The sequence below is a fragment of the Cherax quadricarinatus genome, chromosome 43 (assembly GCF_038502225.1).
Source record: "Cherax quadricarinatus isolate ZL_2023a chromosome 43, ASM3850222v1, whole genome shotgun sequence".
In the NCBI taxonomy this organism is placed as follows: domain Eukaryota; kingdom Metazoa; phylum Arthropoda; class Malacostraca; order Decapoda; family Parastacidae; genus Cherax; species Cherax quadricarinatus.
In genome coordinates, this window is record NC_091334.1 from 8,854,557 (window position 1) to 8,879,450 (window position 24,894).

General features: G+C 38.6%; 1 protein-coding gene across 2 annotated transcripts; it reads right to left on the bottom strand.

Annotated features, from left to right (window-relative positions):
- Nucleotides 1-24,565, bottom strand: LOC128694239 (sodium/glucose cotransporter 4). Of its 2 annotated transcripts, none has more exons than XM_053784262.2 (14): nt 17,377-17,588; nt 12,984-13,055; nt 12,281-12,385; nt 11,615-11,779; nt 10,419-10,617; nt 9,463-9,689; nt 6,347-6,590; nt 4,365-4,569; nt 3,579-3,693; nt 2,348-2,435; nt 1,989-2,134; nt 1,650-1,809; nt 1,350-1,503; nt 1-1,027 (listed from the first exon to the last, which is right to left on the bottom strand). In XM_053784262.2, the coding sequence occupies exons 1-14, from the start codon at nt 17,461-17,463 to the stop codon at nt 961-963; spliced, it is 2,034 nt and encodes a 677-aa protein (XP_053640237.1). In that variant the 5' UTR covers nt 17,464-17,588; the 3' UTR covers nt 1-960. The 2 variants fall into 2 exon arrangements, with proteins under 2 accessions (XP_053640237.1, XP_053640238.1); XM_053784263.2 differs by lacking the exon at nt 17,377-17,588 and adding an exon at nt 24,455-24,565 and having other exon boundaries at nt 927-1,027.
- Between the last annotated feature and the right edge of the window lie 329 nt (nt 24,566-24,894).

The window sequence follows — 24,894 nt, forward strand, 5'->3', positions numbered from 1 at the left end:
TTTTAGAAAGTATACCTGCAGTTTCTATAATATGAGCACTAAGTATGTATTGTCTACAAGCAAACCCAGGAATTCCCCCACCATCCTGTTTTTTTCCTCTGCTTCGGATTAGCTCATTTTGATGTGTAACTGTGGACATAGTTCATTTGCAAAAGGTACATAGAATATATTTCTGCATCGAGAGTGAGATCATTTATCATCCAGGCGTAACTTTTTTTTTTTTAGCTAATCATAAACTATAGTGTTTAAAATCAGAGGGGCCAGGACATGATATAGTGTAGATTGTATCAGAAAAAAAAGAGCACTGGCTTAAATCTTCCCCGTAAGGTACAGCGACAAATGCACTCTTGTAGTCTAGAAACACGAAGGCTCCTTTTCAATTGCCTGTCCTCATTTAACCTATCATGAAATGGTATTAGGATTCGAAGACAGTATTTGCCATCTCCAAACCTGTCATAATGATATTTATCCCGCTCACTATTACCTTAGATGGTATGTTATCAATGCTGGTCTGTAGTTTAGGGCCTCTTGTCTCTTACGTTTTTAATACTGATAGAACGTTGGCAGTCTTCCAGTAGTGCAGTCGCTATGCACGTACATTCACTTGTAAAAACTATATTTACATAAAAAACACATATACAGTATAGCTATAGACATTATTGGTTAGAAAGAAAATATCTGACACGTTTTGATTTTGTTAAACTTGATAGTAGCGTTTGCTGATCTCGAAGCATACCCTTCACGTGTCTATAATGTAGCTGGCGTTCTCAGAGACTGGTGAACTGAATCTAGATGTGTTATCCCCAGAAGCCAGCAGGGGACTGACGAAATTGATTTGTCTGTACAGAATCCTCTCAAGCAGCCAGCAACCATCAGAGATTGATGAGGATGATCTAGACTCTTTTACAGAAACTTTCCCCCCCTCCCAAGAAGCCAACAACCAACATTGATAAGCTTGATCTAGGCGTAGAATCCCCACAAGAATCCAGCAATCGTCATGACGAAGATAGCCATACCGTCCACAACACTGTAAGAGGCAAACACGTTCTTATTAACATTTTACTGCAAGGTAAAATTTATCGGGAAATAGCGTCGGGCGTTAGAATTATTCAGTATTTTATTCAAATATATACTACCCCCAAGGATAAAAAGAACCATAGTACCGTAGCTGGAACAATTCACAAATAACTGATGTCTTCTGGTTCTTTTTGTCACCTTATTTGTCGTGTATTTCCTCTAACGATGGGTGTCTTGATGCTAGTAAGAGGCTCTTATATAATCTAAGGCTTAAGTGCATTAAAAGTGTTTGCAGAAAAAACTGAAAAAAAGGAACACGACAATACACTTACTTGGTCCAAGGCTTCCTTTCCTCTAAGAACTCTGCAGCTTTTTTGGCTCTTTCCTCTGGAGTCTCTTCATCGGCAGGATTTTCCTGCGAGACACTGATGTTCTGGGTACTAACCCCACACAGACAGTTGATACAGCGCCGCCAGGCAGGCAGTTCTGAAGGCACACCAGTACACTTTAGCTCATATTCTGTTACATACTACTGAAATGAGACTGTAAAAAAAAAAAAAAGCTCCTGGTCTTCACTCAATGCAAGATAATTATTAATCTACTAGAAAACTGCGTCACTATTTATATCCTACCTTGCATGTTGCTGGAATGCACACTAGCTTTGCTGTTGCTATTTTTATCAGGAGTAGGCTCAAGGTGGACTTTGTCTATGGAATCTTTTTCATTTCTCCACTCTCTGATGGATACACGCACCTCTTGACTATGACGGGTACTATACGTCAGCCGGTGCAGCTGAGAAGCAGAGTAACGACGTTAATGAAGTACAATATGGGTTGACACTACAAAGTCACAGTACCTATGTATATATACAAATCTTTTCTCACATTCACCGCTCTTCATTAACTACATTGGTTTGACGCATTTTTGCGAGTATAATAATTATTTCATCGACCGTTTGTTTTTGAACTTACACATTTCTCAGGTATGGGTTCTGTAAGTAAAGACACAGCCACGGTTACTGCCAAGACGATGAGGAACAATATACACCCAAAGTGCAAGTAGTGAACGTTTCCCACAATGATCTTGATCCACTCGGGCCGTTTGTCCTGGTCTTCGTCTGAGAAATGAGTGGGATTCTGTTTAGTCATATTATGTAAGTGCCATTGTACTAATAAATACCACGGATAAATATAATTCCATCTCCAACTGGTCGTGTTTACAGCCCTACTATGCTTGATTTTGCATTACTGAATGAAGTGAAGCAACTGGTCATCTAGGTATTTGATTTATAATAAATCACACGGACTACTGTGACCAAGGATAGACCTACCTCCGCACCCGGGGACGACGAAAGCATACTCCAGCACGAAGCGGGTAAGCCCAATAATTAGGCCGACAATGAGGCCCCAGAAGGCTCCCTGCAAAAAAAAAAAAATATGTATATATTATAGTTGAAAACAATATATTACTATAAGCGACACTAGCTCCTTTCAAAAAAAAAAATGGTGGACAGCTCTCGTAATCCAAGGAGTTGAAGCCACTCTCCCTTTCCTCAGATCAAATCTGATTACCTCCTGTTCCCTAATCATTGTAAGACCCGTACGGGTTTAGCGATTTCCTGGGAATTAACTATGCTTTTTTTTAATGCTGAGCGTTTAAGAGGACAGAGTCCTTAATGGCCGATGGTCTCTGCCTTGTTAGTTTAATAAGCACTCTTGGATGTCACTACCACCTGGCTAAGGCTGTTACCAGTATCATTGGCAGGTTAAATCACTACCGCCAGATGTAGACCAAACGAAATGTAAACTTTGCTAGATGGACTATTGTCACACCCTGCGTCATTATGTACTGGAATGCGATAAAATTAATGAATTAAGAGACAACTCACTCAGAAATGTTCAAGAAATGTCAAAGCATTTTATCCACAGTGGTATATTAAAAACCATTCTGGAAAAAATACCCTGACTTTGTTCCCTGTAAATAAAGCATTTTCACTTTTCTTTTGCGTTTGTGACCTAATTTATTTCTGCATAAATAACTCAGATATAAACATGTAAATAACCAGATACAAACATGTAAATACTTCATTACCACTGCAACTTGTTCAGCTATCAAAACTGCGGTCCAGTCCCTGGACACATTTTGTACCTTTTGACTACTGCCCACAGGATGGGTATGGGGTGCGTAATAAAGATATTAAACTAACTAGTAAACCGGTTATCACATAACAGAACTGTCAAGATGATTTTCCCCAACTTTTGTGTACTCAAACGCTTTCAAACCTAACTAACTGGACATTATTAGGAAGATCAGTCTTTCACCTGCTTGGAATGTGTAGATTTTAGTACAAGATGTACAATATAAAGTTATGTGAAATAAGACACGTGCAATATTGAGATATTTTACTGATGAAATGTTTCGCCACGAATGGCTTCTGCGGTCCATATCGCCATTCGTGGCGAAACGTTTCCTCAATATAATAACCCAATACTGAATGTGACTTATTTCACATTTGTCGGTATTTTATATAATGTTACCCATGAAGATATCATATTACTCACAGGCTCATTGGTCCTTGGCCAGAATATAGCGAGGAGGTAGATGGCACATATGGGCGGTGACAAGAACGATGAAATACTCTGGATGTAAACAAACAACTGAGAGTTTGCCGAGTTTCTGTGGGACAGTAATCAAACCTAATTAAAAATGACAAACTGTGAAACACGATGATACATGATTCACCGTTATCGTATTTAAAAACCAGTTGGGATCCAATAACACCCTATTGGTAGATATTTCCTTATGATTAAAACCAGTTAAAATAAAAAAAAACTAATCCAATTAAAATGTACGTTACTTATCATCCTAGAGGATGATAAGTAACGTAATAATAATAATTCACATTGTCACTCACTTTAAGGGTGCCTTTATGCAGGTGAAAAGATCTTGATTAAAGGTATAAGACTGCCTCCCATTTCCCGGGGGCTTTATGACCCCAAAGATTTTAGTGTTTTCCTATAATAGTAAATAATAATAATCCTATCCTGTAACCGTTTTGTATTATTCCTAACGTCTATTAGAAGATAAGCGGGTTTAATAACCCTGGATAACCCAATAAAGCCACGTCATAAGTCTGGCTTATTTACATTGGGGCCCCTTATAATCCTCTTTTGCAGAATGCGGCTCACACTAGGCGGCTAAACTGTTAAACGAAATGGGGCAGCAGGGGTAAGAAAACACGCTCAACGTTAATCCTCTCCTGGGGCTCAAATCCCGGCCCCTCAATGGGGTACTCATACACAAATACCCCAAATATTAAGGAAAAAGTAAATAGGTACAGAACTCACTGGATGACAGGGATCCATATGACGGACACCACAACCATCGCTAACACGAACACTCGACCAACGATCAAGAGCTCCACGTCTGTTGCCTTCTTGCGGATCCTCGTCCAGATGTCAATGGCGAAAATAGTCGAGGAGGAGTTGAAAATGGAGGTGAGGGAAGACATAAGGGCGGCCATCATCACAGCCAACATCAACCCGGATAATCCTGGTGACAAGATTGAATCATATGTAGGAAATTGTATAAAATATAATTGCATTTCCATTTAGAAATGCTAATTATAAACATATATAATGATTTATTTTAATTAATATGAAAAAATACTTTGATTTCTCACACGTAAAATTTATAAATTGTGTTGATCAGAGGGAAAGAATTTTATCTATGAAGGTCAAGAGAGGCCTGAGCTTGTTACCATCTGCAGCTCATAAGACTGCCATCCCCACGAGCCCCTTTGAGGCGGGGTATATGGCAGACCAGAGGCCTAGCTTCTCTCTACGAGCCCCGTGAGGGCGGGGAATGTGGCAAGGCCTGGGGACACTTGGTCCCAAAGATGAGGAGGTACTGTACCTCCTCCCATGGGAGACTAAGTCTCGAGACATTCCCCAGATAGGGAGCCAAGGCCGGGTCACCACTACTTGGAAAAGACCCGGGCCGGGAGAATACCGGCGAATAAAAAAAAAAAAAAAAAAAAAAAAAAAAAAATTTTATGTGATTGTATTAACTGGCTGTTTAAACTGCCAATATTCCACCAGAATTATTCAAGATGCTATCATTAGCGGCTACTAAATTAGCCTGAGCGTGAGATTAACAGATACATCAAATAACTCGTGACAAAGGCTGCTAGGGTATGCTGATGAAGAGATGTTCATCATAGAAGCCCCCTTCTTGGATTAAACCAGATTACTTCCTTTACCCGAGAGCTAAATCACCCCTAAGGGTTTAGAGCTTCCTTATGATAACAGACTAGTTACAATATTAAAAAAAATAAAGGTGCAGTGGAGTTTTTATTGTGACAAATTTACACTGTACAGGTTTCTCCAGTCAATGACCGAATAAAGCTCTATACAGAGCGAAACACTGTCAACATAAAAGCTTAACCTGTATCTGTCGTTTTCTTGAATATAATCCACTGGGGTGCAACACTTTCATTACGTCCAGGTTTGAGTCAACACTGGAAGGACAAAACGATCTGTGAGTGTATCAGACAATATTAAGTTCATCCTTGGATATGGGAGCCTGATATTTCTTTCCACAGCAGTGAGAGGAATATAGCAACAATCTTCGAATATCAGTCGAATCATAAACAAGAATTACAAGATAATACTGACACAAAACATATTATCCTTGACTTAGTTGCCAAATAGCCGATCCGTACTACGGAGGTGATGCATTAAGTCCCTACAAAACAGCACATTTACACAGAGGAACAGATACCATTTATTTCGAAGTTATTCCTACTATGATCAAGTACACTTTAAAGACTTTGTATATATCAGGTTTTACAAACATAAGGCAGAAAAAGAATAGGAATACGAAATAATTACAGTTCAAAATAGAAAGCTATCAGCTCATATATATCATATATTTTATATCGTCAAGCATTCATTATTAAAATACAGCATATAATATAAACAGTAATTCCCACCGATTTCACTAGGTACATTTTTGCAAGGTCGTTCATTCAGGGTAATAAACAAGTCTACGAAATGAAACAAATATCTTTAATTAAATTAAAAATAATTAAGAGAATATCGCTAAAATAATTACTTAATAAACTTGAAGCAAACAATGAATTCAAAAGCTGTCTTTAATATTTTTTATAATTAAAAGTATTATGAGAAAAATTGGAATTTGTAACGATTTTTCATAAGTTTTTAAAATAATTCAACAAGCAACGCTTTTAAAATTGATTTTAGGAGAATATATGCAAACTACTAATAATGAATACATAAATTAATAATTTTCAACTAGTGCCACGTACCTGTTGGCAACAGGTTAAGAACGAGTTCGACGTAGGCAGTATTGGTGCATCCTGTTTCACTGCCACAGTACTTCTTGCATTCCTTCGGGACCACACAGGCCACTTTGTCTGTGTAGAGTACCCTGGAACCCATGCCTGGGAATACTAGAATGAAGAGCGGCAGGAACTTTATCATAGCAGCCAGAACGCAGCCAGCCTTAGCGTGTACCATATTTTTGCTAGAGAGCGTCCTCTGTACAATAACCTGGAGGGGAAAGGCAAGCAAATATTCAGTATTCATCAGCGATAAATTTATTTTAAATTATAAAAGCTACGTCCGTCCTATAACTCCCCTTCCATTCATACTTATTCACAAGTGGGTTTTATTATCTGACTAGATTCAACACTGGAAATAATCTATTATGAATATCTCATACTGATATTATTAGTTAATCAAATTAAAATATAATGAAATATATGCTTCCTGAGAATTATTTCTGTAGACATGGATATGAAAATTAAAGAAAAATATAATACTATGTACAATTAATTATCAGTACAACAGCTATGTCTGAAAGAAGAGATTGTAGCATATCATATAATATATGGGAGTAGAAAAGCAAAAGTTGAAACTGAAAGTACAGGGATGTAACTGGACAAAAACAAGCAGGTTTCAGCATTTATTTGACTTAGTATATTGCTGTCAAGATAACATTAAGGTAAGGAGGTGCTTTTTAACAGTATCTTTGAAGCTGCTGGCAGATATGGAACCATTAAAATCTCCGGGCAGCGAGTTACGGATTTTAGAGGTTTTTATGTGCATTGAACATTGGGGGTATCAAAGAGATTTATGTCTTGTAATATGCCTATGAGTTCTGTTGCAGCTATCCAGGAAAAGTTTCAGAGCAAGGTTTATACTTATTTTTGTCCTTTTATAATATGCACAGAAGTTTGAGTGAATGTTTTATATGAAGGGCAAAAGCAGTGGAAAAATGCCATCATGATCAGTCTACACAAATATGGGTATAAAGCCACAATATGTCTAGCAAGCTGTGAGTGGGACTACGTTCCACTCACGGCTGAACTTCAGAAAGGGAAGCGTAATCCTGATAAACTTATCTATCATAGTGTCTTTACATGGTAAGAAGGCTGCCGACAACTTGAAGGAAAATTTACACGAATGCGTTCCCTAAGAACATATTTACTGAAAACGTTTCGATTCTGGGACCTTGTATCTAAAGTAATCAGAGTTCTAGTACAGAAATGCTTTCAGTAAAGATGTCCTAAGTGAATATATTCATGCCCATTTCCGTCTCTTCATATCCACACCTGTCGGTACCGCATGTTTACAACCAAGCTACACAGAATCATGGTAATTTCTTGCAGGAAGAATAACTGCTTGGAAAATGAAAGCTGTGTTGCATAAATCCAATTTTACCGTTCTAAAACCATCATTAATCAGCTACTCACAGTATATATTCTGACACGTGCACATATTTTAAGTGTACATATGCTGAGAGGAATTTAATCTTATTTTTGGGATTATAGGATTCTTGACTGGTAGTGAATAGGTAATATGCAGCGTAAATGATCCTATGTACTAGTAGTCGATAAGTTTTAAGTCCAATTAACCAACGAAACCAGGAAAAAAAATCAGTATATTCAGTATGGCCTATTTTCGGTTTGATGACATGTGAGAGTACACTCTTGACACGTTATGATAAACTCTGAGTTATTGTGTTTTCTCGTTTGTCAAAGAATTTCATTTGCAGTACGATTAGAGGCAAATTATCCACTAAATATAACAGTTATATTAAATAATTAGTCAGTTTTCAAGGTGCCTCGTCAGTTAGTACAAAACATTTAGTAGGATACATTCGTGAAAAATGATTCCATTATGCGATTAGTATAGCGATTCATCATTTGAAGGTTAAGTATGTTGATACCTTGTCGGTATACACAGAGTATACTGAAAGATGTGTCAGCGTATTTACAGTTTATTTTAATTTTTATTTTAGTGGCATAAAGTATTGCTGATGTTAGTTTGCATGAGAGAAATAGCCGTAATAATTCTCTCAGTTGACAGGCCTTAGAATGAGCAAACCAACTAACCTGGTCAGTGCACCAATACCAGATGGACCCAATTGTCACACCAAACAACACACCTGGCCACGGGAGGTCTGACCCAATGATAGGCCTGAAGAAATTCATTGCATAGGGAGGAGGAAGACTGTTAGGGCATACTTCATTGTTTTTGTCGTATAACACCTTGGATGGGGCGGCCTTGAAGTAATCCGTGATCAATCTGTTGTAGCCCCCAACCTCGTTGAAGGCTAGTGGAGATAGGATGGTAATACCTCCTTTATTCCTGATCAAACTTATCGGAAGCAGTGTATATATAATTAGAAGTGAAAATAAGTGTCTCAAGTTGTATGAAGGGAGATTGTGTCCATGGATGGGGTGCGAGAAGGTACTCAATAATCCTGGACATACAGAAAGCTAAACCAAATGCCACAAACATCCACCAGACTACACCAAGCATTCTAAAACAAAGAAAACATTAACGTTGATTACTACTGGTGCAAAATTCACAAACATTCACAAAAAAATAAGAGGATCAAAGGCAAACAGGACTGTAATCTTGTGGAAAAATAATCATAAACATAAGTATAAATTAGGTTTATGAATATTCTCTGAATCTGAATTGGTAAGAGGTCAATGCTCACATGGAGATAGAAACAAGTGATAGGTTATCTATACATTTCAACCTACAACTGAGGCAGGAGGACTTCAGTTGGAGATCGAAATATACAGACAACCTATTACTAAAAAAAATAAAATAAAATAAAAAGGCACAATACCGTGACTGGAATAATACACAAATAACCCGCACAGTGGAGAAAGAAATTTATAACGACCGAAACGTCGTTAACAGTTTCTATATGCAGGTTATCTGTGAACCTATTACTCTATATTCTTTCTATATGTGAGTATTATCCTCTCACTAACAAGGGCTCAGTATACTCCAATGCGTCAATAATGAATTGGTATTCCTGCAGGCGAACCAAGATGAAGGAAAAAAACCAATGAAGGGAAAAAACCAGTAAGACTCTTTACCACAGACAAATGTTAGTCACCTGGTCAGTGCACCAGTACCAGATGCCGGAGATGGTGATGCCGAAGATCATGCCTGTCCATGGCATGTCCGATTCCCCGGGCTTAATGGATCTGAAGAAGTGCATGGCGTAGCCAGGGGGCTCCCCACAGTTAATATTACTGTCTGTTTGAGAGTATCTGGTCATGTTGGGTATGGCGTCGAAATAATTCTCCACCAGAGCATTGTATCCACCCACTTCATGGAAAGCTTCGCGACCAAGGGATGGAGGTGTGTTAGCATTATTAGTAACATAAGTCAGGGGAAAATATTTTTTTCGACGATTACCAATGATCCAGTGCAAGACAAAGATACTGGAGACGATGAAACATGTAATGTTGTGAGTCTTATATTCTGAGCTAGTTTTGTTTGGCTACATTGTTGATATTAAAACATGACGATCAAAAAAATCAGCATGGTTACATTGATAACAAACAAAATATGCGTGGTTATATTGCTAACAAAATATGGTGGTTATATTGCTAACAAAATATGCGTTATATTGCTTATAAAAATATGTGCTTACATTGTAACAAAATTTACTTGGTTACATTAACACACAATATGTATTATGGTATTATTAGCTAACAAACAGAATACGAATAAAATACGTGTAGGCACAGTTGCAAATTAAAGATACAAATATGTAAGTCACAGACATATCTGTAAACACTTCTTCAGCCTCAGTGTGGTAGATAGTGGAACAACGTGGATAAAGTGGGGAAGGCAAATTCTATATACAACTTTAGGATGAAACTATAAGGTCCACAAGGCTAAGAGTAAATTTGGTCACCATTAATTAAGAAGGGTCAGGAGCTGGGACTCTAATCGTACACCCTCACTTAGGCAAACATGATAAAGCGACATCGAAGAGGTGGAACCAGGAGCTGTGACTCTGCCCCTGCAACAACGAACAGGAGACTACACGCTTATACTCACTCATGCCCATGAGGATGAGGGCACCAACGACCATAAGAATGGTCTGCACAAAATCTGTCCAGATGACAGCCGTGAGCCCCCCTGAGATAGTGAAGATAGAAGCTATGGCCAACAGGATCAAGATGCTAATATACATCCACTCCTCACTGTTCTTGTTCAGTGTCTGCTGGATGAACAGTGCCCCCGCATACAGGTCAGCCTGTAACAGTAAATTTACTTAGGTTCATTACACAAGTTCTGATTTTTTTTACAATTGTCTTACACAGTTACATACGAGTAAATTACCTATGATAACGTAGTCAAGTAAAACAAATTGACTTGTTTCACAAACTCTATCAAAGTCGTAATAATTGTGAAGATGAAGAAAGGTCTTAAAACAACAGTAATTTAAAGTTTGTCTTACAATGAGGTCCACCAAAAATTCTTGAAAGTTTCAACCGACAACAACTGACTGACTGCTGTTATTGTTCTGGTGAATTTTCAACTAGAAATAAAAAGAAGCAGACAATTAATATAACATAGCAACACCTAAAAAAAATAGGCATTTGAAAAATAGGTGTTTTGGCGTTAAGAGATTGTAATTGGTAGTTAAATAAAAGAGAATGTGTGAAATCTCTCAACAAATTGTTGCAAATATTATAATATTCACAGAGGAGCGCTAAACTCATAGAGGTCATATAGCGCCTGGAATTGAAAGTAATCATGTTTGACCCAAGGTAGCTTTAGTTTCTCGGATCAAGAGCCCTTTACTCGTATTAGTGTGTCTCCTTGAAGCAGCGCTGTATGGCCCTTATGGGTTTAACGCTTGGCTATGATTATATTAATAATATCCCCTTGAAGGGGAACAGCTAGCGGGTGTCAGCCGCGAGAGGGCGCACCTGAGCTAGGCTGTGTGGACTGTCACTCTAAGTCACCAGTCAGAGTTTGTAGTGTGACAGAAGTCCGTATCTCTCCTTGGCATCATGCAGAGCCGAATTTTGAAGGTCCTGATTGAACCATGAAGGATATACAGTATGTGTAATGTGACCTGAAGCCATCAACATTTGTACTTAGGTATTTATATGGGATGTTTGTTGCCATCTTGGCCTGTAAAATATGTTGGTATCAATTTTTTTGTGCATATGTGTGATTTTATTTGACCCCTAGGGTTCAGCGTTTATAATATATATGAAGTCATGTGGGAACAACATGCTTACGGATATTTTGGTGAAGATGGAGAGGAGGAGAGCGAGGCAGGAGAGGTAGACTCTGATTCTCTGGCCTCCAAACCTCTCTCTTAGGTATTCTGGCATTGTGTACACACCTGAGCTCATGTACACTGGCACGAACACCCAACCTAGTAACATCAGCACGAAAACTGCCTGAAAAAGTGAAGAAAATTAGGTGTATACTAAACACACATCGACATCAGGACGCACACCCACTTCAGCACGTAAACTATGAAATTGCACAAATAACCCGCATATTGGAGAGAGAAAGCTTATGACGACGTTTCGGTCCGACTTGGACCATTTACAAGTCACAATAACACGAAGGTGAGGGAAGCCTCACCTTCGTGTGTTAGTGTGACTTGTAAATGGCTAAAATCGGACCGAAACGTCGCCATAAACTTCTCTCTCCAATGTGCAGGTTATTTATGTATTGTTCTAGTCGCTGTATTGTGCCTTTTTGTTATCTGAAAGTGTCAAGAACGTTAAGTTTACATAGAACTAAACAACCCCTTAACAGTACCAGCAAGTAAACTGCCTGAAGATCTAATGGGATAAAACCAGAAATACTTTGCAAGGGGAGCCTTTATTGCACAATGTTTCGCTCAAGTGTGAAACTAAAAAACGCTAACGAAACGTGGAATGAATCCTTACGTTTAATTCGAAAGCACCGATTCCAATACCCGAGGCTGCTCCTGATCCCGCCAGCCCGATAAAGTGACCTGACCCAATGTTACTGGCGAAGAGTGATGCACCCACCTGGGGGGAAAAACAGTGGTTATTGTGGACAGTGGTATCAATGTGTGTAGAGGAAACAGTATGGATAGGGGCATTAGTATAGGCAAGATTAATGTGGGTATGAGTGTGGGCCATCAGTTGTGTATGGAAACATCAAAGTGGGTGTGGAACATTAGATAATATTAATAACAATAATAATAATAATCTGACTAGATAAATCTAAGGCTGTGTTCACATGGTAACCCATCCATCCATTTACTGGCCAGATCCAATTGCATATCATCCATTGACTTCCACGATAGTCCTATTTTTGCTTAAAAGATTCACTGATTTCTTTAAAGCAGTTTTGAGGGTATTTTGAGCAATTCACAGTGATTTATTGGTTTGAAACTTAAGATTTTGAGACATTTTTCAGGTATCTAGTAACTGTCGTAGAAATTTACAAATATATAACATTATTTAAGAGGCATGGACATTATTATTATTATTATAATCAAAAAGAAGCGCTAAGCCACAAGGACTATACAGCAAGAGGCATGGACAGACTTACTGGTGTATCTAGGGACTGTCGAAGGAAATTATAATTCGGTGTGATACTCTTAAGAGACAAGAGACTTACGGGTATCCAGTGCATATTGCGAGAAGCGAGGAAGTAGCTGGAGATGCTGCCTCTCTTAATTTTCCAGGAAGACTGTGGAAAGACAAATACAGTTTTAGCTAGTAATCCCATTACCACCACCATCACGGACTCTGTACTTGGTAAGAGTATTTTAGCTGTTATAAACTAATAATTACAACATTTTATAAAATTATTTTCATGCCTTTCCAGTTTATTGTCCCTCTTTCATCTCTAAACTCCATAACTTTATCTATTAGTTTGTTCAATATCTCTGTTAACATTTTCTACCCCAGATAATGCCTCGTCCTAAAATTTCCAAGGTTCTGACCCTCTCAGCCTACTCATTTCACTTCCTTTCTATGTAAACTACGTGATACTTTCGTGATAATGTGGGTAGAGGGATATGTTGGTCGGTACTATTTCTCTGTATGTGTATAAAAAGTTAAGGACTTCTGTCCCACTCTGCATAATATATTACCTATGCTGAGGGCATTTAAGACTCGTTACACTATCTTAGCAACAGTGAAAATTCTGCCTGTTATTAAGAGGATGCGCTGCTGCTGCCATCCATAGAACCGTCTACCACAATGGCGTCCTGCTAGCAACACCACCTTCTGTTTTATGGCATCGTATGCCGGTTGCTTCTTATCCGCCATATTTCCTTTATAGTTATGGGAAAGCGATAAACCCATAAGGGGTCACATACAGCGCCTGGGAATGAGTTAATCAGGTCTCATTCAAGGGAAAGGCAGCTCCAGTTCCTGTATCAAGTCACACTTAGAAATTATTATTAAACAAAAGTAGTTAGGTTAAAGCAATTCAAGTCCCCAGGTCCCGGCGAACTGTTTTCAAGGAGCTTAGTAAGCCGCTAACTAGTCTGTTCAGTACATCACTGCAAATGAGTATCTTATCTGATACGTCGAAGATGGCCTGTGTGATTCCTATCTACAAAACAAGAGAGAAATCTTTGCCACAGAATTACCTCTCAATCAGCCTGACTTCATTCATTTGTAGTGGATATAATTTGAAGCCTCCTTGATCATAATTTGATTCAGAAGGGGACGCTCTTCCCTGAAACATTATTTTTCTTCAACAAGGTATTTGAGGCAGTAGACCATAGTAAAAGACTTGGGAGTTATGGGAAACAGAAAGCTGACTGTTTCTAAGCATCTATAATAAAGCTAACAAATTGTTTGAATTTACAGTATATCAAGACGTATAAGCGACAAGTCCAAAGGTTCTACAGCTCTACACATCATTAGTAAGGCCTCATGGATACAGTTGGATATAAATTTGTTAGAAACATAGGTGATATTCCATACGAAGATATATTGAGAGCCCTGAAACTAGACTCTCTTGAAAGACGTAGGATAAGGGGAGATATGTTTAGAGTATACAAGTGGAAGACAGGTATACAGGAGATATAAAACGGATGATAAAGATATCAAATCAAGAAATAACTCGAAATAACGGTTTCAAGTTGAATATATTCAGATTTAGAAAAAATGAAAAAAAAAAAAACTGGTTTGGAAATAGTTGTTGATGAGTGGAACAATCTGCCAAGTAGAAGGTTGGGTTTGAGAAAGATGTGCCTAGTTAAGACCAGTAGGTATACTGTTATGCTCCGCTATTCTTATGTTATCTGATCTCAGCAAATTGTTATAATCGTAAGTATAATATATAAAGGGTGGACGGGTAAGCCAGCGAAAATCCTCGGTCGGATGACCAAAAGCTCCAGCTGTGGGTCATCATATGACCAAGACCCACGTCAGTAAACACTTGTCCTGTTTCCTGACAAACATTAGTTAACCTAACCTGGTCTCAGCAGCCCCACGCCAGCAGTGAAGAGCCAAGTGCTCTAATACATCAGTATATTAAATGGTAATATATACTAACAGGTTGACGATAATGACAGTATGCGGGTTAGGATATTTTATTAAAAGATGCTTTGTTCTCCAGGACCTTATCAATTCTATTAACTGATAAAGTCCCTGGCGGAAGAAATGTGTAAAAACTACCATAACTTGCACATTGTGTTAACACCATGCTCTACTCTCAAGAAATGTTTCTTGAAGCCGGTGAGAGGCTCTTGATCCAAGGAATTAGACCTACTCTTGAATCAAACATGAATGCCTCCTTTTCCCCAGATGATATGATCAGAGTCTAGCGCTCGCCTCCTTAATATAATAATCACATACTAGCACATGCTATGACCTTGAGCATGACAAAAATAACTGTTTAAGCATTGACAATTTTTAAGATGTTCTTAATCACCTATGGAGCGGATCATTATACCTGAGATTCAAACACACAGCAAAAAAAAAGAGTAATAGGTTGAATTATTATTATTATAATCACTAAACACGTAGGGATTATACAATGCCTGTGGGGAGGGGATGGAACGTATTCATGCTTAATTCTGGGAATTGGAGCACAGATCCAATTCCCTAGAGCAAGAGCCTCTCACCAGCGTCAAGGACCCTTCCCTGAGGGGTAATAGGTGGAAGAGAATCTTGGAGGTTGAGATATACAGCCTATCACTCCTGTTCCTTGATCAAAGGTGAGAAAAGTGCGTTAGGTTTGTGGTGGGTTTCGTTAAGAAGCACGTAACTTCCCGTCTTCTAATAACAAAGCTCAGACCTCTACAACAACACCTGTCCTCAAAGATCTAAGTTATACCATGAATTAAGTAAAGATAGTAACTTCACCTTACGAAAGAGACAAAGCAAATGTGATAGTAATTACGGACAGGGTAGATTATAGTAGAAAAATGAACTTGTTATTAGAAGACGAGGGAACTTACGTGCCCCTTAAAGAGGTTGATTAGTTGGATTATAAGTATTAAAGCTTAACAGCTACACGAGTCATTAATACTGCAAGTTACAAGCGCACCACCACTTAAGGATACTTAAATTCCTAAAATAAGGAATAAGGTAAACTCTTACTGTAGATGTTCTAGCAAGTGTTGATTATTATTATTATAATCAAAGGGGAAGCGCTAAACCCGTAGGATTATACAGCGCCTGGGGGGGGGATGTGGAAGGCATTCAGGCTTAATTCGGGGAACTGGAGCACAGATCCAATTCCCTAAATCAAGAGCCCCTCACCAACATCAAGGAACCTTCCTTGAGGGGTAGCAAGTGTTGAACTGCTAATGTGTATTATTTCACTAAAAATATCATGTCTGTTCAACCCACCATCTTAGCACTTACCTTGTTATTATTAATATCAACCCATCATCCAAATCAAAGTCAGTATTTCACTACTGCTAAGACAGTCGAATGGGTGACTTTATGAACCTTAAACAGTGATTACACTGATAATTCTGGAGTACGCTGGATGGGTGCTTGTTTAAGGGCATTTAATCGCCTCTGTATTATTTCACATATTGGCGTTACTGTATATTTGGTTAATTTTTATTAATAAACGAAATTCAAACTTATTACTAGATGTTATTCTTTTGTGGTAAAGGCCAACATAAATAAAATGCCCTGCACAAAAAAAAAGCCCATAATTTATAAGTGAAAACTTATTGGAATATCCGAAGAGTTACTAGGATGAATGAGACTTCGTTCAACACGTGGGGCTGTATCAGTCACACAGAGAAACGGTGCGAGACGTGTCGAGGTGATCAGTCCGTCAACCTCAATTGATATGTGTTGTCCGTCTGAATTATCAAGGCTGTGAAACTTATCTCAAATTACATTTTCACGTCTTACACTATTTCTTCTCCGTATGAGATCGACAGAACCAGTGGTTGGCGGAACGTCTCCACAATAAAGATACCCAAGTGTGGTACATGTGACTTATTCATCTGTATCATCATATCTTTATAAACCATCAACATAATACGACTTATTAGTATATCTGAAGACATATTAGGATAGCTGAAGACATAATAGGATAGCTGAAGACATGCTAAGTTAGCTTAATACATACTAGGATAGCTGAAGATATACTAGTATATCTGAAGACATACTAGGATAGCTGAAGACATGCTAGGATATCTAAGACATACTAGGATAGCTGAAGACATGCTAGGATATCTAAGACATACTAGGGTAGCTGAAGACATGCTAGGATATCTAAGACATACCAGGATAGCTGAAGACATGCTAGGATATCTAAGACATACTAGGATAGCTGAAGACATGTTGAGTTAGCTTAATACATACTAGGATATCTGAAGACATACTAGGATATCTAAGACATACTAGGATATCTAAGACATACTAGGATAGCTGAAGACATGCTAAGTTAGCTTAATACATACTAGGATATCTGAAGACATACTAGGATATCTGAAGACATGCTAGGATATATGAAGACATGCTAGGATATCTGAAGACATACTAGGATATTTGAAGACATACTAGGATATCTGAAGACTTACTATTAGCCCAACAACCAGTACGAAGACAAAATAGAGGACCAAAACCAGGATGTCCGGCCACTTAATATTTATGCCTTCGTTCGCCATTGCGTCTTCCTTTATTGGAGCGTCTGTTTTTTCTATATATATATATATATGAAAGCTGCTAAAAACAAAAGAGGAAGTGAAGGTATTACATGCACACTGCCAACGCGCTAGTCACTAACTGATGGTGTGATGGCGGTGGGTGTTATATACCCTTGGACACCCCCCCCCCCCCGCCCTCGTCAACACCTCACCTGGATTTTTTTTTTTGGTAACAAGGGTATGTACAGAGTGGTATATCTCAGTGTATATACACTTCAGCATATACACTGAGATGTACATTTCAGTTTATATATATATATATATATATATATATATATATATATATATATATATATATATATATATATATATATATATATATATATATATATATATATATATATATATATATATGCAATAAGATCACAGTAAACAGGTGATTTCAGAATATGCAAAACAACCACTCTGAAAGAATAGAGAAATTCCAAGCGCTTTCGTGACTACTCACATTATCAAGGAACTATGAAAGTAAAGCATCCAAGGAAGGTATATAAGGGGTCTGGCCAACACCTCACCGTTGTGGGATCTGATAGTGAGGTGTTGGCCAGACCCCTTATATAGCTTCCTTGGATTCAAATTCAAATTCAAATTCAAAGTTTATTCTCTATAAGGATTACAATGCTGAGTTTACAGAAATTTGGTTATTGTTTGGTTTACATGTAGTAAAATTGTGATTACAGAGTGTACCACTAGAACGCTTAGCATGGCTAGGCATTTCGGGCATACTTAGTTTTATTCGTAATTGTAAAATATTACAAATTATGAGGTAAGTTGGTATTATGGCTAAGTGACTAAATACTAGTTTGTGAGTTTAGCAATGTGAATGCTTTTGTTTTGGCACAGTACATAGTTTCAGTATTGGAGTATCACAGGATTCATTATTTTAAGACTGAGATTAATGTTTCTGTTTATGGTCAAATGAGTGAGTGAGTGTAAGTGTGAACCACCAGGTGGTATCCGTGTAGTTAGTTGACGGGGTGTATCAGGGAGATAAGATGTTTTCTAATGGTAGTTTTGAAGGTGATGAATGTGTCTGCAGTTCTAGAGTTCTCAGGTAGGGTATTCCAGATTTTAGGGCCTTTGACATACATTGAATTTTTGTAAAGGTTTAGTCGGACACGGGGAATGTCGTAGAGATGTTTGTGTCTGGTGTTATGCCTGTGGGTTCTGTCACAACTATCAAGAAAGCGTTTTAGGTCAAGGTTGATATTAGAGTTTAAGGCCCTGTAGATGTAGATTGCACAGTAGTAAGTGTGAATGTACTGAACTGGGAGTAAGTTTAGATCTATGAAGAGTGGGGGGGTGTGTTGCCAGGGATGGGATTTAGTGATTATTCTTACTGCAGCTTTTTGTTGGGTTATTATTGGCTTTAGGTGTGTTGCTGCAGTTGATCCCCAAGCACAAATAGCATAGGTGAGGTATGGATAAATAAGTGAGTGGTATAGTGTGAGAAGGGCATTTTGCGGCACGTAGTATCGTATCTTGGAGAGGATCCCAACCGTTTTGGATACTTTTTTGGCTATATGCTGGATATGGGTGCTGAAATTCAGGTTGTTGTCAAGGTATAAGCCTAGGAATTTTCCCCCATTATTTCTGGTAATTAGAGTGTTGTCAATCTTAATGTTAATTTGTGCATCTCCTGCTCTGCTACCAAACATAATATAGTAGGTTTTGTCAGTGTTAAGCGTAAGTTTATTGGCTGTCATCCAAGTCGATATTTTAATCAGCTCCTCATTCACAATGGTGTTGAGGGTGGCAAGATTAGGGTGAGAGATGACATAAGTCGTGTCATCAGCAAAGAGAATGGGTTTCAGGTGTTGGGATACGTTTGGAAGGTCATTGATGTATATGAGGAAGAGCAGGGGACCAAGGACACTTCCTTGCGGAACTCCAGTATCAAGTGGCCGTGTTGCTGATGCTGTCTTTAATGGTGACGTACTGATACCTATTAGTAATGTAAGATTTGAAATAAGCAAGCGCATGGCCTCTTATACCGTAGTGATCAAGTTTGTGGAGTAGGATGTCGTGGTCTACTGTGTCAAAAGCTTTTCTTAGGTCAATAAAAATTCCTAGTGGATATTCCTTATTTTCCAATGCTGTGTAAAGCAGATCTAGCATTTTTATGATTGCATCATTAGTGCTTTTATTTTTCCTGAATCCAAACTGGCAGGGGTTGAGTATGTTTTGAGCCGTTATAAATGAATACAGTCTCCTGTGCACGAGTTTCTCAAAGATTTTGGATAGCAATGGTAAGTTAGATATTGGCCTATAGTTGTTTAAGTCTGTAGGGTCACCACCTTTATGTATTGGTGTAACCCTTGCCATCTTGAGTACTTTCGGGAAGGTGCTAGTCTCTATTGACTTGTTAAAAAGTAATGAAATAGCATGCGAAAGGACATGGGCCGCTCGCTTGTACAGTAATGGTGGGACATGAGACAGATTCCCCGAGTTATTTTTAAGTGACTTTATGATCTCAATGACTTCCGTGGGCTCAGTTGGTGCAAGATAGAAGGAATTAGGGAAGTTTCCATCTAGGTAGTCCCCGGCATGGGCATTGGTATGTGGGATTTTACTGGCGAGATTAGATCCTATGTTTGAGAAGAAGTCGTGCTTTACTTTCATAGTTCCTTGATAATGTGAGTAGTCACGAAAGCGCTTGGAATTTCTCTATTCTTTCAGAGTGGTTGTTTTGCATATATATATATATATATATATATATATATATATATATATATATATATATATATATATATATATATATATATATATATATATATATATATATGTCGTGCCGAATATGTAAAACTGGTCAATTAGCAAGAACTCATTTAAAATTAAGTCCTTTCTAAAATTTTCTCTTATACGTTTAAAGATATATTTTTTTCATTAATGTTAATGTAAAAAATTTTAATTTTGCACCAAAAAAATCTTAGAAAACTTACCTAACCTTATTATAGCAAGTGCAATTTATTTTAGCCTAACCCAACTAAATATATTTTCGATTTGTTTACAATAATTTAATACTAAACAAACACATTGAAATATATTTTTTTCGTTAGGTTAAGAATGATTTTGGCGAAATTATTGCATACACAAATTTTCGCTTGTCCTATATGGCAAGATGAGCGTTGCTATTTAAGCCAAGATCGCAAGTTCTGCCTATTCGGCACGACATATATATATATATATATATATATATATATATATATATATATATATATATATATATATATATATATATATATATATATATATATATATATATATATATATATATATATATATATATTGGCCGTCTTCCACAAGGTGATCCGAAAAAAGAAACACTTTCACCATCATTAAAACATTAATACTATTACTGTCTTGCCAGAGACGAGTAGATACGACAGAACAGATGTCACTCTAAACAGTAAATATCCCAACCCCCTCCTTTAGAGTGCAGGCACTGTACTCTCCACCTCCAGGACTCAAGTCCGGCTCACCTGTTTCCCGGAATCCCTTCAAAAAATATTGCTCTGCTCACACTTCAACAGCTCGTCAAGTCCCAAAAACCATTCGTCTCCACTCCTATTTAACACGCTCACACATGCCTGCTATATGTCCAAGCCCCCTTGTACACAAACCTTCCTTTACCCCCCTTCCTTCATCTCTTCCTGGAACGACCCCTACCCCTCCTTCCCAGAAGGGAGTGGAAATGTACAAATGAGTCAGCCTCCCGTGTGTCTGTTCGTCAGTGTCTGCTGGCCTATATATACTCCCTCCTCTCCTTTTTGTTAGTGTGACTTTGTAAATGATCCAAGTTGGACCGAAACGTTTCGTAAGCTCCTCTCTTCTATGTGCGGGATTTTTGTGTATGGCTCCATTCACGGTATTGTGCATTTTTGTTATTAATATATGTACTGCTTGTAAATGGTGGTATATCAAACGGGGAGTAGAATGAAATCGGCTCTGAGGTCGCTGCACCGACTTACAGCATCACATCATGAAGAAAACCTAGTTCGTTAGGTTCATGATGTTTGTAGGATTTTCTGGTCCAATGGTTACAGAGTCGTAAATTTTGACTTGCGTCTCACGAGGCGAACTAAAACAACACGGGATCGATCCCCCGGCTAGCCGAAGTGTGTTATTACACACACACACACACACCATATACGTCAGGCCTATACTGGAGTATGCAGCATCAGTTTGGAATCCACATCTGGTCAAGCACGTCAAGAAATTAGAAAAAGTGCAAAGGTTTGTAACCAGACTAGTCCCAGAGCTAAGGGGATTGTCCTACGAAGAAAGGTTAAGGGAAATCGGCCTGACGATACTGGAGGACAGGAGGGTTAGGGGAGACATGATAACGACATATAAAATACTGCGAGGAATTGACAAGGTGGACAAAGACAGGATGTTCCAGAGATGGGACACAGAAACAAGGGGTCACAATTGGAAGTTGAAGACTTAGATGAGTCAAAGGGATGTTAGGAAGTATTTCTTCAGTCATAGAGTTGTCAGGAAGTGGAATAGCCTAGAAAGTGACGTAGTGGAGGCAGGAACCATACGTAGTTTTAAGACGAGGTTTGATAAAGCTCATGGAGCAAGGAGAGAGAGGACCTAGTAGCAATCAGTGAAAAAGCGGAGCCAGGAGCCATGAATCAACGCCTGCAACCACAAATAGATAAGTACACACACACACACACACACACACACACACATTTATATAATGATATATACATACATACATGCCTTTTTTTGTTATTTAATGATAGATACATATCTGTGTAGGCTTGAGCTTGCTATCACCTGCAGCTCATAAGACTGCCATCCCCACGAGCCCCTTTGGGGCGGGGCAGATGGCAGACCAGAGGCCGAGCTTCTCCCTACGAGCCCCGTGAGGGCGGGGACAGTGGCTAGGCCTGGGGACACTTGGTCCCAAAGATGAAGGGGTACTAGTATCTCCTATCATGGGAGACTTAGGTCTCGAGATACTCCCCAGATAGGGAGCCAAGGCCGGGTCACCACTACTTGGAAAAGACCCGGGCCGGGAGAGTACCGGCGAATAAGAAAAAAAAAATCTGTGTGAATATACACTAAGGTGTAATCAGTGCATCACAGTGTCTATTAGCAGAGTGTGATTCAAGTCGGACCGTAACGCCGTCGTGATTTTCTTTCTCCTATGCGCGGGTTATTTGTGTATTGTTCAAGTCATAGTATTATGCCATTTTGTTCTTTTTCAGTCTAAATAAACCAGGAGCTTGCATTCATCTGTGTTTCCGATATTAAGTTAATTTTTACTGATGGTGCACAATCAGCATTTAATTAAGTAGATTATATATAATCTTTAAAATAAATATCCACCAGAAGAATTTCGGAATTCAGTCGAAGTTTATTGTGAAAATGTTAGTAACACTGTGCAATACATTTATTAAAAAAGAGGTGGTTAAAAGGGTTTAAAGCCTATGGACTACAATAAGGTTTATTAACGTAGCCTTCCCTCCACCATCAAGGATACATTAGTCCCTAAAATACAGGTTAATATAAACTTTCAGCATATTTATGCTGAGAGAGTTACAACTTTTGATGTATTTATGCCGATAATAAAAAATACTGTTGTTTGTTTAATGTAGAAGAATACTGATTATTTTAATAAGACTGATTCTGTATATACTAGTATCGTAAATTGTTTTTGTTCGTTTTATTGTTATTTTTATATTATTTTATAATTGTTATTAGCTTTCTTATTTGTTATCGATTAACACTTTTAAAACCTGAGGTATAGCTTCTGCCCTGAGTAACTAGAAATGAGATTAGGGTTGATGACTTGGTATATAGTTATCTCTAAGTGCCTGGAAAAATCACTCACACGGAGTCAAGGGCCTTATCATGACCATGTAGTTATTTCCTGTAAGTGAGTGGCCCAGTATTACGCAGTCTGGGAAGAGTGGCCCGTGTTAAGAGGACGAGGGTCAGCTACACTGATAGAGCAACAGATGAATCAAATGAGCTCTGGTCACCCCTGTTATCCACCCTTCAAGGAGACGCTTTGAAACTGGTGAAGAGCTGGTAATCCAATGAATTTTAGATATTCTTTCCTTTCTTGAATCAAGCCTGGTCCCCCTCTTCTCATATTCGTCTTGGGTTATCCTGGATTGATAACCCTCTTGGGTAATATTCCAAATTAAGTCTTCTTGTTCTGTGTGTACTTATAAAGGATTGCCAATTGTTAAGAGAGAGATTTCGTTCGGATTTTTAACCCCGGAGGGTTAGCCACCCAGGATAACCCAAGAAAGTCAGTGCGTCATCGAGGACTGTCTAACTTATTTCCATTGGGGTCCTTAATCTTGTCCCCCCAGGATGCGACCCACACCAGTCGACTAACACCCAGGTACCTATTTGCTGCTAGGTGAACAGGACAACAGGTGTAAGGAAACGTGTCGAATGTTTCCACCCGCCGGGAATCGAACCCGGGCCCTCCGTGTGTGAAGCGGGAGCTTTAGCCACCAGGCCACCGGGCCACCATAAAGGGTTGTAAGGTTTACTACCCCAGTGGCAGACTCCAAGTATTCAGTGGGATCATTTGATTCTAACTAGACTTGAAGACCTGTTCACTTTCAATTCTAGCTATGATTATTATTTAACAGCCCACCTGCCTTAGGACCTAACGCCACCACCAACCGTGTTATGTATCCCTTCAGACACACACACACATCTGTATATCTGCAATACAAATACAGGGTACATTACACATTTATACTAATCCTGTTGAGATAGGTTATTTTCTCTGAGTCTCGACCCATAATCCACTAATTTAAATATAAATACACATGGGATAGAACTGAGCACATCATAATTCTCTAGTTTTATTTCGATCTCGCTACACAAAAGAACATATTACAGTTTTATTGAACACTTCATTTGGGGAGGGGCATTTTAAGGGGGACAAAGATGTGGCCGGGAGGTTACTTACGCTAAATCCATTGTTCTGAAACTATCCAGCGGGGCCGTAAGACCTCCGAAATGAAACAAGTATGTCTTGAATGATCTGTCTAAACTCTAGAATGACGGCCAGTGCGTGTCTGCACTGCCTTTTATAATCTCCTTGGCGCCAGGTCCCTCATGCTTACGCCTGTGAGACTTCGTCTTGGGCCAATCCATTTCTCTTGGTCAATTATATAACTTTCCTTGACTGCCTGCGTCACACCGACCTCGTCTTAGAGCGGCGTCCCCTATGTTACATGTGTTTCCTTGTTTCCCCTGGCCATTTCCCCCATGACCTGACCTCATTTCCAGCTGCGTGATAGGCGCCACGAGGCGGACTAACTAGACTGAACTAGTTCCATTATCTCTATAACGTAATGATTCGAGACTTGTTTCAGTAAGTAGTGACATCTGACGATTTAAGAAGAT